Source organism: Heteronotia binoei, chromosome 13, assembly GCF_032191835.1.
Source record: "Heteronotia binoei isolate CCM8104 ecotype False Entrance Well chromosome 13, APGP_CSIRO_Hbin_v1, whole genome shotgun sequence".
NCBI classification, from domain to species: Eukaryota; Metazoa; Chordata; class Lepidosauria; order Squamata; family Gekkonidae; genus Heteronotia; species Heteronotia binoei.
In genome coordinates, this window is record NC_083235.1 from 16,758,131 (window position 1) to 16,778,279 (window position 20,149).

The window sequence follows — 20,149 nt, forward strand, 5'->3', positions numbered from 1 at the left end:
AGCTTAGAGGGAACAGTGCCTCATTTGCAATACCCCGACTTTTTAAGTTTAATTGTTACTAACCAGGAACCTTCCAACCCAAAAAGAGGAGATCTTCATTTTTTTAAAAGAGCCCAAAATTAGATGGACACACACACACACACACACACACACAAAGGACATGTCCTCCCAAAAGAGAACATCAGGGGGTCCTAGTTTATCAGGTTTGCTTCCACTGCCTGGGTCATAGCAGCCCATAAAATTGATTTGTCTTTAAGGTGCCTCACGACTCTTGTTTTTGCCAGGAAGAAATCTCCCTGTCTGGAAGCATTTTTGGGAACGGAATAAAGTGTGAGTCCAGCGGCACCTTTAAAGACCAAGGAAGTTTCATTCTGGGCATAAGTTTGCATGTGTTTATTCTGGGCATAAATTTTTTTGCCACTGTGTGACACAGAGTGTTGGACTTGATGGGCCGTTGGCCTGATCCAACATGGCTTCTCTTATGTTCTTATGTGCATGCATACTTCAGGTATCTGAAGATTCTTAACATTCTTCATAATATTATTAATGAATATTTAATATTCAGATATCTGAAGCAGTGTGCATGCGCAGGAAAGCTTATATGCAGAATTAAACTTGGCTGGATTTAAAGGTGCCACTGGACTCCCAACTTTGTTCTGCCGCTACAGACCACTCACCTGGATCATTTTTGAACGGTTAGTTAAAATAAAACACGGAGACAGAAGACAATGCACAATGCATGGCAAACGGCAGCTCTTGCATGCAATGCATTTTTAAATGAAACACCACGGAGCCGTCGTCACGATCATTCATTCACACAAGATGTTTTTATGCAGCCCTCCGTTCTGCTAAGCAGACCGAAGGAGTAAAGGGGGGGAAAAAAATTCCTTCCTTCCCATACCGGGAGTCGAACCCGGGCCGCCTGGGTGAAAACCAGGAATCCTAACCGCTAGACCATATGGGAAAGTCATGTTCAGCGAGGCTTCGCCACTAGGGTCAAGACAAGAAAAAGACAAAGTACCGTAGTTTCTGGCTACCGTCTAGCGGAGGAAAAATGGAAGCGCAGCGTTAACTTTCTACTAAATGGGCGGGTTGAGGATCTCGTTTATTTGAAAGCAAAAATCCGCGTGAATTTGGACGATCGTCTTTGAGGTCCTCAATAAATCATGTACTACTCCGAAGGCAATCTGACTGAGCACTGCGGTTCTAGCTTTCGAGGAGATGAGGTTTTGCTTGGTTCAGGCGGGCAGCCGTGTTGGACTGAAACTGCAGAACAAAGTTTTATGAAAGTTGGTCTTAAAGGCGCAATCGACTCCTATTTTGTTCTACTACTTCAGACCAACACGACTGCCTACTGGGATATATTTGCAGAACAAAGTAGGAGTCCACTTTGCACCTTTAAGACCAACAAAGTTCTTATTACGGGTATGAGCTTTCCTGTGCGTGCAGCCTGCTTCAGAGACCCAATTTCTCCCCAGAATCAAGCTCTGTTGGACTTAAAGGTGCCCCTGGACTCGGATGTAGCTTGGCTCGGGATGGGGATGAGCTCCGATTCATCCTAAGAGACCCTGAAATATTAAGGTTTTCTCTGGCGCGCAGCCGGATCCTACGCGCAGCTTGGCTCGGAATCCAGAACCGGGGAGAAGATCTTATTCCCAGGTCGATCTGTTTTCGAGCTGCAGCTTTAATGGTCTCCCACCGAGGATTCTCAGCCAGTGGTCCTCGTGGGAGGGGTGGGTAGGGGGGTGGGTTGGAGAGTGCCTGGTTGGGGGTTAATCGGTCGCACCTGGGAAGACTGCAGGTTGACAGGTTTTAAAGGCGGCTTGGCGCGCCCGAGCCTTTAAGATCTTCCTCGGGTCTGTTGATCTTCTAGTAAAAAAATGGGGTGGCGTCTTGCAGTTAGGTGAGTGACGGGAGGGGGGAGTTTCAGCTGATTTTTTTTTTTGGTGTCTTCTGTAGAATAGTGTGTCTTTTAGAATAGTGTATCTTCTGGAGAATACTGTATCTTTTAGAATATCTTTTAGAATAGTGTATCTTCTGGAGAATACTGTATCTTTTAGAATATCTTTTAGAATAGTGTATCTTCTGTAGAATACCGTATCAGAATAATTTTTGGAAATGACATACTCAAAATAGGGATAGTGGCTGTTTATTTCATTACATATTCTTAACCCATTTTCCACTATATTTTATTGTATTCTTTTCTTCTAATGGCAAACTAGAATGGTGTTGACATGTTAAAAAGTAAATTAGGTGGGCAAGAACATCGCTAGCCAATGTATTTCTCTTCTAGCTGTATTGACATACTCAAAATAGGGATATTGGCTGTTTATCTCATTATGTATACTAAACCCATCTTCCACTATATTTCAATGTATTTTTTCTTCTAACGGCAAACTATATGTAAGTTACATGTTAAAAGATAAATTAGTTGGATGAGAAAAACGTCTGAGAAAGAAATGCCCTCTTTTTGGCCCAGGCTTATACAACAGGGTGATTATCAGACATTCTCACATTTTGGCATATTATTGTTTTATTGCTTTCACATACTCATGCTGCTACCTAGATCAAAAGTTTGTTCAATTTGTTAATTTTACTATTCTGTCATTGGATCGTACCATTCTAAACCACTGCCTACCAGCAATATGTAGCTCTGCTCACTGTTCCTGATAAAGGAGATTGTGAGTCGCTCTGAGACTCTTCGGAGTGGAGGGCGGGATATAAATCCAGTATCTTCTTCTTCTTCCTCTTCTGATGAAGTGTGCTTGGAGCACACGGAAGCTTATGTTCTGAATAAAACTTTGTTGGTTTTAAAGGTACACTTGACTCCTACTTTGTTCTTCTGTAGACACATGTTTGTCTAATGAAGGGGTGGCCAAACTGTGGCTCGAGAGCCACATGCGTCTCTTTCATACATATTGTGTGGCTCTTGAAGCCTCAGCTGGCTTGGAGAAAGCATTTCTCCCTTTAAATCTCTTTTCCAAGCTAAGCCAGCTGCTGGCTTAGAGAATGTATTTAAAGTTAAAGTTGCTTTCTTTCCACCTCTCCCTCCCTTCTCCCTCTTTGCCTTCTTCCCTTCCTTTGTGGCTCTCAGACAGATGTCTGAGATTTGTGTCTTCAGCTCTCAAACATCTGACGTTTATTCTATGTGGCTCTTATGTTAAGCAGGTTTGGCCACCCCTGGTCTAATGCAATGGTGTGTGTGTGGGGGGGGAAGACTTTCTGTCTCCTGGTTTCTCAAGAGATGGGGCAGAAGGGGGAAATCTCAGTAGTGGGGAGGGGCAAATCTTTTGGGGCTGGTGGGTGAATTGGGGATGGCTCCAAATCAGCTCTACTATGCCCACAAAGGAAGGGGTTAGAGTTGCCAGGAACACCACACCCCTCCCACCAGCAGAGAATGAGGGGAGGGATAGAGTTGCCAGATTCAAGTTGAGAAACATTTGGAGATGGAGCCTGGGGAGGAAAAGGGACGTCAGGGAGGTAGACTGCCAAAGCAGTCCCCCGGAGAAAGTAGCCATTTTCTCCAGGGGGACTGATCTTTGTAGTCTGGAGATGAGCTATAATTCTAGGGGGGGGGGGCAAACTTGCTGAATTTAAGAGCCACATAGAACAGATGTCTGAGCGCCACAAGACATGAATGTCAGATGTTTGAGAACCACAAGACAGGAAGGAAGGAAGGCAAATAGATGGCGGAGAGGTGGAAAAAGCAACTTTAATTTTAAATGCATTCTCTAAGCCGATGTCTGGGCTTGGAGAAGAGATTTAAAGAGAGAAATGCCTTCTCCAAGCCAGCCGACAGGGTGGTGGGGGTTTCAAGAGCCACACCCAATACATGTGAAAGAGTCACATGTGGCTCCTGAGCCACCGTTTGGCCACCTTTGCTCTAGGGGACCCCCAGGTCCCACCTGGAGGCTGGCTTCCCTAGAAGGGGCTATTGGCTTCATTTTATTTACTGATTTGTTTTATTTGTACCTTGCCACCTTCCCCTCCTTGGGAACCAAAGCGGCTGACATAATTTCCCTCTTCTCTGTTGCATCCTTACAACAACAACCCTGCAAAGCTGGTTAGGATGAGTGTGAGTGGGCCCAATTGCCCAGGAAGCAGAGTGGAGATTTGAACCTTTGTCTCCCAGATCCTAGTCTGAAGCTCTAAGCAGTACACCAGACTAGTTGATAGGCAGAGACGTTTTGCCTTCCTTTAATACAGGGCAATGTTCCCTCTATGCTGTGGAGTCTTGTGAGCAAAAATTCTACTTTGTGAGCTACGGCATAAATTAGTTTACTGTAGGGCCATTTTTCCTGAGCTGGGACAAAAATGTGTGAGCTGGAGGCTAAAAAATTGTGAGCTAGCTCACACTAACTCAACTTAGAGGGAACACTGGTATTGGGGTGTCAAACTCATTTGTTATGAGGGATGGATCTGGCACAAATTAGACCTTGTTAGGCCGGGTCATGTGTGTACCTATTTAAGATTAGGTAGCAGAGATATAAACTTTATAAAGGACACTGACAAACACAACCAAAGATTAGGAAAAAAAACTTAAAACATTAGCACTTGTTGGCCTTAAAGGTGCTTTCTTTGTATTTCTCCCATGGGATCCAGGGAACTGGGCAAAGGAAGCTCTGGCTCTTTCCTTCCTTCCCCAGGGGACCAGGAGGGGGAGGAGCCTCAGCCAATGGAGAAAATAGAGGTTTTGCTCTGTAGCTCCTGTGCGGTTGAGCAAGCTTGGCAAAGCAAGCTGTGATGCAGAAGGAAGCAAAAGAGAGGGAGAAGGAAGCAGATGAGAGCCAGTTGCTCGGGGGGCTGATAGGAGCCCTCCGGGGGCCTCATTCGACCCATGGGCCACGTGTTTGACACCCCTGCTTTAGTATGTGTGCAGCAAAAATTCCTGGTGATGTACCTGGGACCTATCTGGGTGTATTGGTTAGCGGAGGCTTTTCTAGCAGACTAGAGAGGAAGAGGGTAAGGAATTTTGACCTCCTTTTTTCTTTTTACCCCAAACTGGCCTGGTTCTTTGGAAAAACCCACTGTAGGGCTGGCAATCTCCAAGCAAGGGCTGGGTTTTTTCTGAATACAATTGGTCTCCAGGCTATAGAGAAAGCCCCTATGGAGAACATGGCTGCTGCAGGGGAGGGCGGTGGACTCTGTGGGATTATACCCTACTGAGTTTCCTCTTCTCCCATCTTTGGGTTCTGCCTCCAAGTCCCCAGGAATTCTGCAGCCCGGGGTTGGCAACCATAACCCAATGTCATAATTCCCATTGTAACTCTTATGTTTTCCAGATTGTTCCTTGTCTGCCTTCTGGCCTCCGGAAGCTTCCCTCAGTTAGCTCCTACAACAGGTACTTGCAGCTGTACACGTGCAGAATGGGTTTGTTGGGACAGATGACTGTGGAATTTACTGTCAGAGAATGTAGCAATGACCACAGGAATAAACAGCTTTAAAAAGGGATTTGATTAATGGAGGATAAGTCTTATCAGTGGCTACTAGCCATGGTGACTAAGGGTGACTCCATGTTCAGAGGCAGTAAACCTCTGAACACCAGGGCCAGGAGGCAACATCAGGGGAAGGCCTCAGCCTCTATGCCCTTTTGTTGACTGTCCAGAGGAAGTGGCTGGCCATTGTGTGAGCCAGGATGCTGGTCTGGTCTGACCCACCAGTGCTCTTCTGATGTTCTTGTGAAGGCCTCGGCCTCTCTACCCTGTTGTTGGCCATCTAAAGGAACTGATTGGCCATTGTGTGAGACAGGATGTTGGAGTAGGTGAACCACTGGTCTGATCCAGCAGGGCTCTTCTGATGTTCTTATGAAGGCCTCAACCTCTATGTCCTGTTGCTGGCCCTCCAGAGGAACTGGCTGGCCACTGTGTGAGGCAGGATGCTCGACTAGGTGAACCACTGGTCTGATCCAGCAGGGCTCTTCTGATGTTCTTATGAAGGCCTTGGCCTCTCTGACCTGTGGTTGGTCCTCCAGAGGAACTGGCTGGCCACTGTGTGAGACAGGATGTTGGACTAGATGGACCACTGGTCTGATCCAGCAGGGCTCTTCTGATGTTCTTATGAAGGCCTCGGCCTCTCTGGCCTGTTGTTGGCCCTCCAGAGGAACTGGTTGGCCACTGTGTGAGGCAGGATGCTGGACTAGATAGACCACTGGTCTGATCCAGCAGGGCTCTTCTGATGTTCTTATGAAGGCCTCGGCCTCTCTGCCCTGTTGTTGGCCCTCCAGAAGAACTGAATGGCTACTGTGTGAGACAGGATGCTGGACTAGGCGGACTACTGTTTTGATCCAGCTGGGTTTTTCTGTGGTTCTCATGAAGGCCTCAGGCTCTTATGTTCTTATGTACTGAACTCCCATCTACATCAGCTCTTGGTCTGTTCAAAGAGGGGCAAAAGTTCTGTTTTGAAACACACAAGATCATTTTTGTTTAATCCTGTGGATGTTTATAGGACCAGTGGCTGGTTCTTTTTGCACTTTCCTCAGTCCTAGAGGATGGCCGTGGCATCAAAAACTTGTCCTCCTGAATGCCCCCTGACATGGCAGCCGTTGGAAGATGGGGGCCATTTGCTGCAACCCAGAAATCCATTGAGGGCCCCCAAGTAGAGCAGGTGGTGCTTGGCATGGGGTCCTGACAAGTTGGGTAGCAACAACAATTAGTGTTGTCAACCTCCACGGGGTCTATCAACGGCTAGAATAAACACCAGATATTTGAGAGCTACAAGACATGAACAACAGATGTTTGAGAACCGGAAGGAAGGAAGAAGGCAAATAGACGGGGGAGAGGTGGAAAGAAAGCAACTTTAACTTTAAGCATTCTCCAGGCTACGGACAGATGCCTTCTTCAAGCCAGCCAATGAGGCAGTGGTGGCTTTGAGAGACACACAATATGTATGAAAGAGCCACATGTGGTTCCCAAGCCACAGTTTGGCCTCCCTGGCCTTGGCTGTCCAAAGCAGGGGCATTTTGGCCATTAGACTGTCCAGATTCACAAGGTGGTGTGATTCTAACTGGGAAAATGGTCAGGCCCTAGTGCAACTTCTTATCTTGCACATGAGATGGATGGACACCTAGCCCTGGTCACGGGGTCTGCTGCTTACATTGCTGCAGTTTGCATCTTGGATCAAAGCAAGTGAGGAGTCCAGGGTCAGCTCCCTGCCTTTCTTTCTGTCTTTCAGATCATGTTACTGTAGAGTGCTTGGGTAGCCTTGCCCGGCTCAAGCTGAACCCACACTATTTCCAGAACAAATACGTCAGCTTTGCTGCTATTGGTGAGTCTTGGATCTCTTCCTCCCGTTCCTGATGCAGATAATGGGTGAAATATTAACTGGAGTGGCCAAACTTGCTTAATGTAAAAGCCACATAGAATAAATGTCAGATGTCTGAGAGCCGCAAGCCATAAACATCAGATGTTTGAGGGAGGGAAGGAAGGAAGATGAGGAGAAGGTGGAGGTGGAAAGAAAACAACTTTAACTTTAGATGCATTCTCCAAACTGCTGGCTGGCTTGGCTTGGAGAAGTTATTTAAAGAGACAAATGCCTTCTCCAAGCCAGCCGATGGGGTGGTAGGGGCTTCGAGCCAGTTTGGTGTAGTGGTTAAGTGTGTGGACTCTTATCTGGGAGAATCGGGTTTGATTCCCCACTCCTCCACTCGCAGCTGCTGGAATGGCCTTGGGTCAGCCATAGCTCTCGTAGGAGTTGTCCTTAAAAGGGCTGATGCTGTGAGAGCCTTCTCAGCCCCACCCACCTCACAGGGTGTCTGTTGTGGGGGGAGAAGGTAGAGGAGATTGTAAGCCGCTCTGAGTCTCTGATTCAGAGAGAAGAGTGGGGTATAAATCTGCAGTCGTCTTCTTCTTCAAGAGTCACACAATATGTGTGAAAAAGCCACATGTCGCTCCTAAGCCACAGTTTGGCCATCCCGTACAGGAGAGGTCCCCAATGTGATACTGTCAAGCACAAGTCTCTGATAAGAATTCATTTTAAATTTGTGGTCCAGAAACAGTCTGTGGTTTTTCCTAATAGTATTGTAATTGCTGATGAGTGGTCAATTCTCCAAAGCATATTCATATATCCATAACTATATTGTTTTATGGATTCATATATGCATTTATATACATGTATTCATGCCTGTATTAATTTATGTATTATCATATCAATATTTACTAACCTTCATATATATTCATGATATTCTTTTATGGATTTATGTAGAATAGTGTTAGTAACAAATAAGGCAGCGTTCCCTCTAAGCTGAGTTAGTGTGAACTAGCTCAGTTTTTTAGCCTCCAGCTCACACATTTTTGTCTTAGCTCAGGAAGGATGGCCCCAGAGCAAACAAATTTATGCAGCAGCTCACAATGTTAATGCCAGTAGCTCAAGAAGCAGAATTGTTGCTCATAAGAGTCCACAGCATAGAGGGAGTATTGGCAGGCCACAGTAGAGAATAGAGCATTGTGGGAAGCAAAGGCCTAATCTTGTCTCCCTGGTAACAGAAGATAGGTACCAATGGAAGAGGTTTACAAAGCTGGAATGTGACCTTGGAGAAAAACAACATCAAGGTCTGGGAACACTAATTCAAAGATGTTTTGGCGGGAGATATTTTGGCGGGAGACGTTTTGGCGGGAGAAATTATGATCCATTAACCTGTAACCTGTGAGGGACGATGAACCACACTTCCCAGATTCTAGAGAACGCCCAGATTTCTGCATTGCCTCTCTTGCTTAAAATAACCTCCTTAAAAGGCATGAGCTTTTCTCCCCAAAGGGTGTAAAATAGTTTTGTGGGTGCTAGATGCCTTTTGTTGCCACTCAAAGTCCTGTATGACATAATAAACTTGACATTTGATGTTGCCCATACTGGGCATTTGCTGAGGCCCAACTCTGGCTCAGTGATGTGAGGCTGTCTTCACTGAACTGAACTTTCCCAAACTGACTTCCTCTGGATAGCAGTTGGCTATACACAAAGCAGTCTGCTGTTGTGTGTGGTCAGGCCCTGAAAATGTGAGGCTGTGTTTCTGACAAGGGAAGCAGAACCTTATCAGCTGCACTTTACCATAGAAAAGGCCTCAGAAACCCCAAACTGGCTCTGCCAACGCCGTATTTCTCTGGAAGGAAGTCTGTGTGCTTCACCCACCTCCACATGTGCTATCAATAAAGCTTGCTGGCTGACTTGCATACAAGTTGCCGTTTTATGCAATTCGGGTTGCCAGGTCTGACTCAAGAAGTATCTGGGAACTTTGGGGGTGGAGCCAGGAGACTTTGAGGGTGGAGTTGGGAGCAAATGTGAGACAAGCACAACTGAACTCCAAATAGAGTTCTGGCAATCACATTTAAAGGGACCACACTCCTTTTAAATGCCTTTCCTCCATTTGGAATAATGAAGAATAGGGGCACCTTCTTTGAGAGCTCATAGAATTGGACCCAGACTTTTTGAAACCTGGGGAGTGTTTTGAGGAAAGGCATCAGATGCTATGCTGAAAATATGGTGCCTCTACCTAAAAAAAAACACACACACACCCAAGCCCCAAGATACCTGTGAATCAATTCTCCATTATACACTATGGCAAGGGTGTCGAATCAGGCCCCTGGAGGGCTGCTATCAGGCCCCCGAGCAACTGGCTGTCATCTGCTTCCTTCTCCCTCTCTTGCTTACGTTGCCAAGGTTGCTCAATCGTACAGGAGCTACAGAGCAAAATCTCTATTTTCTCCATTGGCTGAGGCTCCTCCCCTGGGTAGGAAGGGGGAAAGGCAGAGCTTACTTTGCTAGACTCTCCCAACCACGCAGCAGAGCTACTGACCCAAGCCTCTCTTCCTTCTACTGGCTAAGGCTCCTCCCCCTCCTGGTCCCCTGGGGAAGGAAGGAAAGAGCCAGAGCTTCCTTTGCTCAGTTCCCTGGATTCTATGGGAGAAATACAAAGAAAGCACTTTTAAGACCAACAAGTGCTAATGTTTTAAGCATGTTTTATTTTAAGGGTTTTTTAAAAAAATCTTTAATTGCATTTGTCTGTGTCCTTTATAAAGTTTGTATCTCTGCTACCTACTCTTAAACAGGAACACACACAGCCCAACCCTACATCCAGCCTTGACACCCCTGCAGTGTAGGAATCAGTCTCCATAGGGTGAGCAGATATTCCCCCCCACCCCCACCCCACTTTTTGATGACCCTGAAGTAGAGCTGCCAATCCCGAGGTGGGGGCAGGGGATCCCCCAGTTTGGAGGCCTTCCCCTGGCTTCAGGGTCATCAGAAAGCGGGGGGAGGGGAGGGAAATGTCTGCTGGCTACTCTATTATTCCCAATGGAGGCCGATTTCCATAGGGAATAATGGAGAACTAGTCCACAGGTATCTGGGGCTCTGGGCTGGGGGGGGGCTGTTTTTTGAGGTAGAGGCACCAAATTTTCAGCATAGCATCCAATGCCTCTTCTCAAAACACTCTCCAAGTTTCAAAGAGAGGGGTCCAATTCTTTGAGCCCCAAAAGAAGGTGCCCCTATCCTTCATTATTTCCAACAGGGGGAAGATATGTAAAAGTATGCGGTCCCTTTCAATGTGAACACCAGAACTCCCATCAGAGTTCAATTATGCTTGTCACAACTTTGCTCCTGGCTCCACTCCCGATGTTTCCTGGCTCCACCCTCAAAGCCCCCAGATATTTCTTGAATTGGACTTGGCGACCCTACCCTGAAGCAGGGGGGGGGGGACCTCCAAACCAGGGGATGCCCCCAACTGGGGATTGGGAACCTTGTATGCAATAAAAATGTGCATAACTTTTTGGGGGGTGGGCCTGTCTTCCCCCTGGGTCAACTGAGTACTTATGATGCCTGCTGGAACATAGTTCTTGCCAGGGCTTTGTTGGTAGAAAAAAGCCCAGCAGGAACTCATTTGCATATTAGGCCACACCCCCTGATGTCACCATTGTTCCACACAGGGCTTTTCTATAGAAAAGGCCCATCAGGAACTCATTTACATACTAGGCCACACCCCTTGACAATAAGCCAGCCGGGACTGCGTTCCTGCTAAAAAAAAAGCCCTGCTTCTTGCTGAGATTCAATCTTTCTGTGGAGGGTTTTACCAGGCTAGAGAAGAAGACAGTGCTGTAGAGCAATACCATGGCTTAATTCTCTTTCTTTCTAGACAAGTTTGGCAGGTCTTGGACCATAAACCAGACCCTGGCCACACAATGTGGATACACCATCCTCCAGGACGTCTGGGGAAACCTGGAGTTCCGCGCCTCTTTGATCAGCTGCTACGCTCAGATGGTGGTACGTAAGATGTGAGCCAAGCTGGTGGGATGTAAGAGGTCAGCCAAGCTTCTGGACTGAATAAGAAGCCTTGCTGTACCAAATCAATTCCGATAGCCCCAAACAAACTTTATTGCCACTCTCCACATAATTATCTAAGGGACTTTTTTGGTGTTGCTGTGGTGGTGGAAAGTGCCATCAAGTCATGGCTGATTTTAGACTACCCTACAGGGTTTACAAGGGGAGGGATGTTCAGAGGTGGTTTGCCATCGCTTGCCTCTGCATAGCTGCCCTGCACTTCCAGTTTGGTGTAGTGGTTAAGTGTACGTACTCTTATTTGGGAAGAACCAGGTTTGATTCCCCACTCCTCCACTTGCAGCTGCTGGAATAGCCTTGGGTCAGCCATAGCTCTCGCAAAGCTGTCCTTGAAAGAGCAGCTTCTGGGAGAGCTCTCTCAGTCCCACCTACCTCACAGGGTGTCTGTTGTGGGGGGAGGAAGACAAAGGAGTTTGAGAGCCGCTCTTCATCTTCTTCTCCTTCTTCTCCTCCTGCTCCTTGGTGGTTTCCCATCCAAAAAGAATCGGTCTCGCATTCAAATCCAAGGCTGACCCGGCTTAGCTTCTGATGTCTCATCTCACTAAGGAAAAAGGGCAAAGCTATAATAGAAAAAGCATCAGAGTGAAACTATTACTATTCTAATAAAGCATTTATTACAAGAAAGTAATAATGGGGTAACGAGAAACTCTCTCCTACTAACTGAACCCCATCTCAGGACTCCATGCTCACCTTTCCGCCAAATTCCTACTTATATATCCCTCACCCCCCTAACTTCTGAACTTGTCCCGCAACATGCTCTACTTTCTCAGACTTTATCCTAGTTCTTAGCTTCCCCCAACAATAGCTGAAAGGGACTGGCCTTCCTTGACTGTAATGAAATACTACCTTTTTCTTCATCACACAAACTGTGCCACAGATCTTCTGTCGGCTTTGTGTCCCAGCAGTTGGACTGGTCATGAGCAGGGGTGGAATTCTAGCAGAAGCTCCTTTGCATATTAGGCCACACATCCCTGATGTAGCCAATCATCCAAGAGCTCACAGGGCTCTTTTTTTGTAAGCTCATGGAGGATTGGCTACAATACATCAGGGGTGTGTGGCCTAATATGCAAAGGAGCTCCTGCTAGAATTCCACCCCTGGTTGTGAGCTGTTCAGTACTGGAAGCTTCACAACGTATTATAGAATGAAGGCTTTGATGGACAGACGTGTTCTTCCTACTCTTCTGTCCTCAGGGTGACGAGCAGTTCAGTCTGACGTTCCACATCCTGGCAGCCACAAGCCCAGAGATGCATGACACGATTGCGCTGGTGGTCCCTGTGAAGTGTTCCTACGCCCCATGGCAGCCCCGGGAAATCATCTGTGAGGAAAACTACATGGAAGTGAGTTCCCCCCCCTTTTTTAAAAAAAAAGCAGGTTTAATGACTCTCAAGATTAGAGAAACATCAGCTGGGGTGACATGATAGAGGTTTACAAGATTCTGCATGGGACAGAGAAGGCAGAGAAAGAAGTACTTTTCTCCCTTTCTCACAATACAAGAACTTGTGGACACCACCTGGAAGTGACATCATCGTGGCGGTGACATTGCACGGCGGCCACTCTAGGAATTTCTGGGGAAACTCTATGGTTTTCCTGGACACTCTAGCCATTTGGGAGGGAAAACTCTATGGTACGTACTGCTGGAGAACGCTGGGGACTTGGCAACCCTACCTTCCTGTAAAGTATACTTGTGAGGCCTTAGCTTCACTGCTCACTCTAGTCTAGGAAAACATCTAGCAAAAGAAGACTAGAGTGCAAAATGGCTGGGAGGGAGCCATTAAAAGGCAGAGCGACCTATCTGGAGAAAAAGTTGACCTTTATAAGCGTGGCTGATTAAACCGCCAGGCCTCTAGAATAGATCTAGTCACATTCAGCTCATCCATCGTGACCTATGGCCTGTTGGGTGTCTCAACTGATCTTCCCTTTATTTATGTGTCTGGAGTAGGGTTGCCAATCCTCAGCTGGGGGCAGGGGATCCCTCAGTTTGGAGGCCCTCCCCCCGCTTCAGGGTCATCAGAAAGCAAGGGGGGGATGTCTCCAGGGCACTCCATTGTTCCCTATGGAGACCGATTCCTATAGGGTGTAATGGAGAATTGATTTATGGGTATCTGGGGCTCTGGGAGGGGCTATTTTTTGAGGTAGAAGCACCAAATTTGCCGCATAGCATCTGCTGCCTCTCCTCAAAACATCCTCCAAGTTTCAAAAGGATTGTACCAAAGGGTCCAATTCTATGAGCCCCAAAAGAAGGTGCCCCTATCCTTCATTACTTCCAGTGGAGGGAAGGCATTTAAAAGGTGTGCGGTCCCATTAAATGTGATGGCCAGAACTCCCTTTGGAGTTCAATTATGCTTGTCTACTTTTGGTATCATGAAAAACATTTGTACTTGGTGGGGCTGGGACTGAAACGAGTCCAAAGTAGAGCCCCACGGTTGACATCTTAGGTTGGTTGACGGTGGCGGACTGGGCAGGGTGGCAGTTTGCCTGATGGCAAGTGGGCCCTGTGGGCCCCTCATGAAGTAGGGCCCCTTTAAACATTAGGCAATATGTTAAAAACGTTAATGACCCTTTAGTAGCTTGAAAATATAATAGAAGTCCCAGTATTATTACTGTAATGCAACTAAAAGTTACGTTGTATTTAGGGTTGCCAGCCTCCAGGTGGGGCCTGGGGATCTCCCGCTTTTCCAACTGATCTCCAGCTGGCAGAGAGCAGCTCCCCTGGAGGAAATGCCTGTATATACATTTAGTATCTACTGTATAATATGTACAATAAATGTACACTGCAATTACTAAAATATATATATTTTGCAAAAGTTTTAATTGTACCTTTTTCCCACTTATGTATTTTTTTTTTCATTATTTCTTACAAAAACTAAATGATAGCCTTATAGTTGTCGGTGAGCCCCCTATGTCTCCTGGCAACCAATATTTTAGACCCATTCTGCCACTGTTGGTTTTCAACCTGTGTGAGAAGTCATAAGACGGCGAACGCAGGTGACAGAGTCTGTAGAGCTTCTCAGTTATGTTCTTCCCACCCTTCCAGGTTTCTGTAAGGAAGGACGTACCACCAATCCCTGATGGCTTTCTTCAAGACCAGCCTGAAGACTGGGCGGCTGCTTTCCCAGAGGTACCTTCTGCCCATGGCCTAGTTAAAGTCCTATGAAGAAAGGTTGAAGGAGCTGGGGATGTTTAGCCTGGAGAGGAGGCGACTGAGAGGTGATATCATCACCATCTTCAAGTACCTGAAGGGCTGTCATAGAGAGGAGGGTGTGGAATTGTTTTCTGTGGCCCCAGAAGGTAGGACCAGAACCAATAGGTTGAAATTAAATCAAAAGAGTTTCCGGCTCAACGTGAGGAAGAACTTCCTGACCTAGAGCGATTCCTCAGTGGAACAGGCTTCCTCGAGAGGTGGTGGGCTCTCCTTCCTTGGAGGTTTTTAAACAGAGGCTGGATGGTCATCTGACAGCAATGAAGATCCTGTGAATTTAGGGGGAGGTATTTGTGAGTTTCCTGCATTGTGCAGGGGGTTGGACTAGATGACCCTGGAGGTCTCTTCCAATTCTATGATTTTATTATTATGATTTTAAAGAGACTCAGTAGCTGGACTTGAGGAAGGGCACTAACACGAAGGAGTAACGGAGACTCTAGACTGTCGCTTTCTTTCTATAGGCCAAAGCCGGGCCACCATCTAGCTGGCAAATCGTCTTCCACATGGACACCCAGAAGAAGGAGATGCTGGTTGAGCAAGCTCACGCAGTTGGCTACGGAGTCAACACCACTGACTCAAGAATTGTGTTGAGGGCTTCCTACAATGCAACAGAAGCTCAGAAGATGGAGGTGGGTTTTCCGTGGATGGAAAGATGTGAAACAGAGGAAGCTGGAGGGGAACTGGGACTGCGCTTCTGTTCTCTCTGGTGGTTCCAGATTTCTAAAATCCTAACACATGGAATGTCCCATTGTTGTGTAATCTGCCCTGAGTCCCTGTGAGAAAAGTAGGCAGTAAATATCACAAATCAATAATGGTCAAGTTCAAAATTCTGCAACACGCAACCCAGGGGTGGAATTTTAGCAGAAGCTCCTTTGCATATTAGGCTACACCCCCTGATGTCGCCAATCCTCCAAGAGGATTGGAGGCTCTTTTTTGTAAGCTCTTGGAGGACTAGGGTTGCTAAGTCCAATTCAAGAAATATCTAGAGACTTTGGGGTGGAGCCAGGAGACTTTGGGGGTGGAGCCAGGAGACATCGCCAGAAGCAAGGGTATGAAAAGCAGTACTGAACTCCCAAGGGAGTTTTAGCCATCTTATTTAAGGGGACCGCACACCTTTGAAATGCCTTCCCTCCATTGGAAATAATGAAGGATAGGGGCACCTTCTTTTGGGGCTCATAGAATTGGACCCTCTGTCCAATCCATTTGAAACTTGGAGGGTATTTTGGGGAGAGGCACTAGATGCTATGCTGAAAATGTGGTGCCTCTACCTCAAAAAACAGGGCCCCCCCAGAGCCCCATATACCTGTGGATCAATTCTCCATTATCCCCTCTGGGAATCGGTCTCCATAGGGAATCATGGAGTGCCCAGCAGACATTTCCTCCCCCCCCCCCCCGCTTTCTGATGACCCAGAAGTGGGGGGAGGGCCTCCAAACTGGGGGATCCCCTGCCCGCACCTGGGGATTGGGAACCCTATGGAGGACTGGCTACATCAGAGGTGTGTGGCCTCATATGCAAAGGAGCTTCTGCTAGAATTCTACCCCTAATGCAACCTAGATGAAGCCTCTCATGTTCCGCAAAGCACAAGTTTGCTAGCACAGCATGCTGCTGGTCATATTCTTGGTCTTTCTCATGGGGATAAGCTGCTTGCTAACTTTTTTCTCTTTAGGTCCGTGGTGTCCCCTTCTCTGCAGTGAGGTCCACCACTTACTACAAGCAGCCTCGGATGCTTCTGATGCTGGACACTGCTGTGGCCTGTCCCATAGGTAGGAAGAACAAGGGGAGAAGATTACTCCAGCGTCTGGGACCTTAAACCCACACTGTCGTTGATAGGAGTTTCAGAGTTAAGCCTGTAGAGCAGGGGTATCAAATTCATTTGTTAGGAGTCATATTTGTTTGTAAGTCATGTCAGACTAACCTGATCTCTTTTTTTTGAGAAAGTGACTACCTTGCTGGATCGGGGGAATGCTGTAGACATCGTTTATCTTGATTTCAGTAAGGCTTTTGATAAGGTTCCACATACTATCCTTGTTGACAAGTTGATAAAATGTGGTTTGGATCCTGATACCATTAGGTGGATCTGTAACTGGTTAACAGATCGCACCCAAATAGTGCTTGTGAATGGTTCCTCATCTTCTTGGAGAGGAGTGACAAGTGGAGTGGCTCAGGGATCTGTCCTGGGACCTGTTTTGTTCAACATCTTTATCAATGATTTGGATGAAGGAATAGAGGGAATGCTTATTAAATTTGCTGATGATACTAAATTGGGAGGGGGTGCAAACACAGAAGAAGACAGAAACAGGATACAGGATGACTTTGATAGGCTGGAAAACTGGGCTAAAACCAATAAAATGAATTTTAACAGGGATAAATGTAAAGTTCTGCATTTAGGTAGGAAAAATCCAATGCATGGTTATAGAATGGGGGAGACTTGTCTTAGCAGTAGTATGTGCGAAAAGGATTTAGGGGTCTTAGTGGATCATACGCTGAACATGAGTCAACAGTGTGATGCGGTGGCTAAAAACGCAAATGCAGTTTTGGGCTGTATCAACAGAAATATAGTGTCCAGATCATGTGATGTGATAGTATCACTTTACTCTGCTCTGGTAAGACCTCATCTGGAGTATTGTGTTCAGTTTTGGGCACCACATTTTAAGAAGGATATAGACAAGCTGGAATGGGTCCAGAGGAGGGCGACGAAGATGGTGAGAGGTCTGGAGACCAAGTCCTATGAGGAAAGATTTATTTATTTATTTATTCTTTGTACTTACGGTATATCCCGCCCTCCTCGCCGAAGCAGGCTCAGGGTGGCTGACAACAATTTAACATCAGACAGTAAAAACAATAAGCAAACAATTAAATTAATAATCCGTTATCAATTAAACAATTTAAACAATTTAAAACAGTTTAAAAGTATTAAAACAATTTTTGGTGCTAAAGTTGGTTGAATAAGCTGGGGATGTTTAGCCTGGAGAGGAGGCGGCTGAGAGGTGATATGATCACCATTTTCAATTACTTGAAGGGCTGTCATAGAGGATGGTGTGGAATTGTTTTCTGTGGCCCTGGAAGGTAGGACCAGAACCAGTGGGTTGAAATTAAATCAAAAGAGTTTCCGGCTCAACATTAGGAAGAACTTCCTGACCGTTAGAGCGATTCCTCAGTGGAACAGGCTTCCTCGGGAGGTGGTGGGCTCTCCTTCCTTGGAGGTTTTTCAACAGAGGCTAGATGGCCATCTGACAGCAATGCTTATCCTGTGAATTTAGGGGAAGGTATTTGTGAGTTTCCTGCATTGTGCAGGGGGTTGGACTAGATGACCCTGGAGATCCCTTCCAACTCTATGATTCTATCATTTTATGAGGGCCGGATCTTCACCTTGTCAGGCTGGGCCACGTGTTTCATAAAATGTAATGCCAGGTAGAGGAGATATAAACTTTATAAAGGACACAGACAAACACAACACTCAGCCTAATCCACCTCACTGGCTTGTTGAGCCTCAGCCAACAGAAGGAAAGAGAGGCTTGGCTCAGTAGCTCTTCTGTGCAATTGAGAGAGCCTGGCAAAGCTAGGTCTCCTTCCCCCACTTCCTCCCCAAGGGAGGAGTTTTGCTCTGTAGCGCCTGTGCAATTGAGCAAGCCTGGCAAAGCAAGCTGTGATGCAGAAGGAAGCGAGAGGAGAAGGAAGCAGACAACAGTGAGTTGCTCATGGGCCTGATAGGAGCTCTCCAGGGGCCTGATTTAGCCCCCAGGCCACATGTTTGACACTCCTGCTGTAGAGGGAACTTCAGGCATAGGAGTGAGCCATAACCTATCTTCCCCCCCCCCCCATAGATGGAGTGATGTACACAAAGGAGACCATCACCTGGACTATCCCGAAAGGCATGCCTCCTCTCATGATGGGAGTGAGTAATGTCAAAGAACTGCAGGTGGAGATGGGTATCGACCTGTCCAAGCTGCCTTCTCAAGAGGTCGCCAGTCGAGGGTACTTGCTGGCCAGTGATACAGATGCTATCACCGTGCAGATACCCATTGGTGCTCTGGGTGGTACTTATAAGGTGAGTCGGATCACTCATTCACTCACTCATTCCTTCCTTCATGCATTCCTTCGTTTCTCATTTTCTTCCCATTGGGGATGCAAAGCAGCTGCTTAGATCCATCCATCCATCCATCCATCCATCCATCCATCCATCCATCCATCCATCCATAATTTTCTTCCCATTGGGGACGCTAAGCAACTGCTTATATCATTCATTCATTTATTCATTCATTCATTCCTCATTTTCTTCCCATTGGGACCCAAAGCAGCTGCTTAGATCCATCCATCCATCCATTCATTCCTCATTTTCTTCCCATCGGGGACCCAAAGCAGTTGCTTATATCATTCATTCATAATTTTCTTCTCATTGGGGACACAAAGCAGCTGCTTATATCATTCATTCATTCATTCATTCCTCATTTTCTTCCCATTGAGAACCCAAAGCAGCAGCTTATATCAATCTTGTATCTGCCATTTTATCCTCACAACAATGTGAGGTAGGTTAGCCTCAGAGTGTGACCAGCCCAAGTTCACCCAGTGAGGCTCCATGGTGCAAGTCAGGATTTGAACCTGGCATATCCAGATATTAATCTGATGCTCTTAACCACTATACCACAATGACTCTCTGATAGTATCCTGGAGAATCTCCAACTTTTTGGAGACTGCAGGCACCTTTGGAGGTTTGGCACAGGTTGATGGGCGCAACCACAAAATGGCAGCCAAGCGAGGCGGAAGCCAACCACCAGGGCTTTCTTTGTAGCAGGAACTCCTTTGCATATTAGACCACATCCCTCTGATGTAGCCAATCCTCCAAGAGCTTGCAGGGCTCTTCTTAAATGGCCTATTCTAAGCTCTTGGTGAACTGGCTACATCAGGGGGGTATAGCTTAATATACAAAGGAGTTCCTGCTACAAAAAAGGCCCTGCCAACCACCAAATGTTAGGAAGTGAGGTTATCCATAACTCTTAATAGTAGCTCTTCAACATTTGGGGCAGAAGTTCTGCTTTAACAGGATTTCTTTTTAGCTTACCTTCAGTCACAGAGTGAAGATCTCTGTGCTGTGGTAGCAGCTGCTGCCAAAGCAATTAAAAACAACAACAATCTGCACAACCAATCAGCTGCCATGCTGGGCACCTCTTCCCTCCCATTTTCTAAGAAACAGGCGTCAGGAAAGGTGTAGAGAGGTGCCACAGTGCCCAGTTTGATGTAGTGGTTAAGTGTATGAACTCTTATCTGGAAGAACCGGGTTTGATTCTCCACTCCTCCACTTGCAGCTGCTGGAATGGCCTTGGGTCAGCCATAGCTATGGCAGGAGTTGTCCTTGAAAGGGCAGCTGCTGTGAGAGCTCTCTCAGCCCCACCCACCTCACAGGGTGTCTGTTGTGGGGGGGAAAAGATATAGGACAGGGGTGGCCAAACTTGCTTAATGTAAGAGCCACATAGAATAAATGTCAGATGTTAGAGAGCAAGCAGGAAAGCAGGAAGGAAGAAAGGAAGACAAATTGATGGGGGGGAGGGAGAGGTGGAAAGAAAGTAACTAACTTGGCTTGGAGAAGTTATTTAAAGAGCCAAATGCCTTCTCCAAGTTGGCCAATGGGGGC

The 20,149-nt window shown here is 46.6% G+C and overlaps 1 protein-coding gene and 1 non-coding gene across 2 annotated transcripts in view; one reads left to right on the top strand and one right to left on the bottom strand.

Annotated features, from left to right (window-relative positions):
• Positions 1–892: 892 nt before the first annotated feature.
• TRNAE-UUC (transfer RNA glutamic acid (anticodon UUC)) lies at positions 893–964 on the bottom strand. The gene has a single exon. It is a non-coding gene; the product is annotated as a tRNA-Glu (tRNA).
• Positions 965–1,838: 874 nt separating this feature from the next.
• LOC132581358 (uncharacterized) overlaps positions 1,839–20,149 on the top strand; it is a 41,776-nt gene continuing 23,465 nt past the window's right edge. Inside the window, exons 1-9 of the mRNA XM_060252568.1 lie at positions 1,839–1,903; positions 5,283–5,341; positions 7,171–7,263; positions 11,117–11,244; positions 12,511–12,657; positions 14,355–14,438; positions 14,981–15,148; positions 16,187–16,283; positions 18,345–18,568. Of these exons, the coding sequence (XP_060108551.1) occupies positions 1,881–1,903; positions 5,283–5,341; positions 7,171–7,263; positions 11,117–11,244; positions 12,511–12,657; positions 14,355–14,438; positions 14,981–15,148; positions 16,187–16,283; positions 18,345–18,568 (1,023 nt within the window). The 5' untranslated portion in view covers positions 1,839–1,880. The remainder of the gene's footprint in view (positions 1,904–5,282; positions 5,342–7,170; positions 7,264–11,116; positions 11,245–12,510; positions 12,658–14,354; positions 14,439–14,980; positions 15,149–16,186; positions 16,284–18,344; positions 18,569–20,149) is intronic.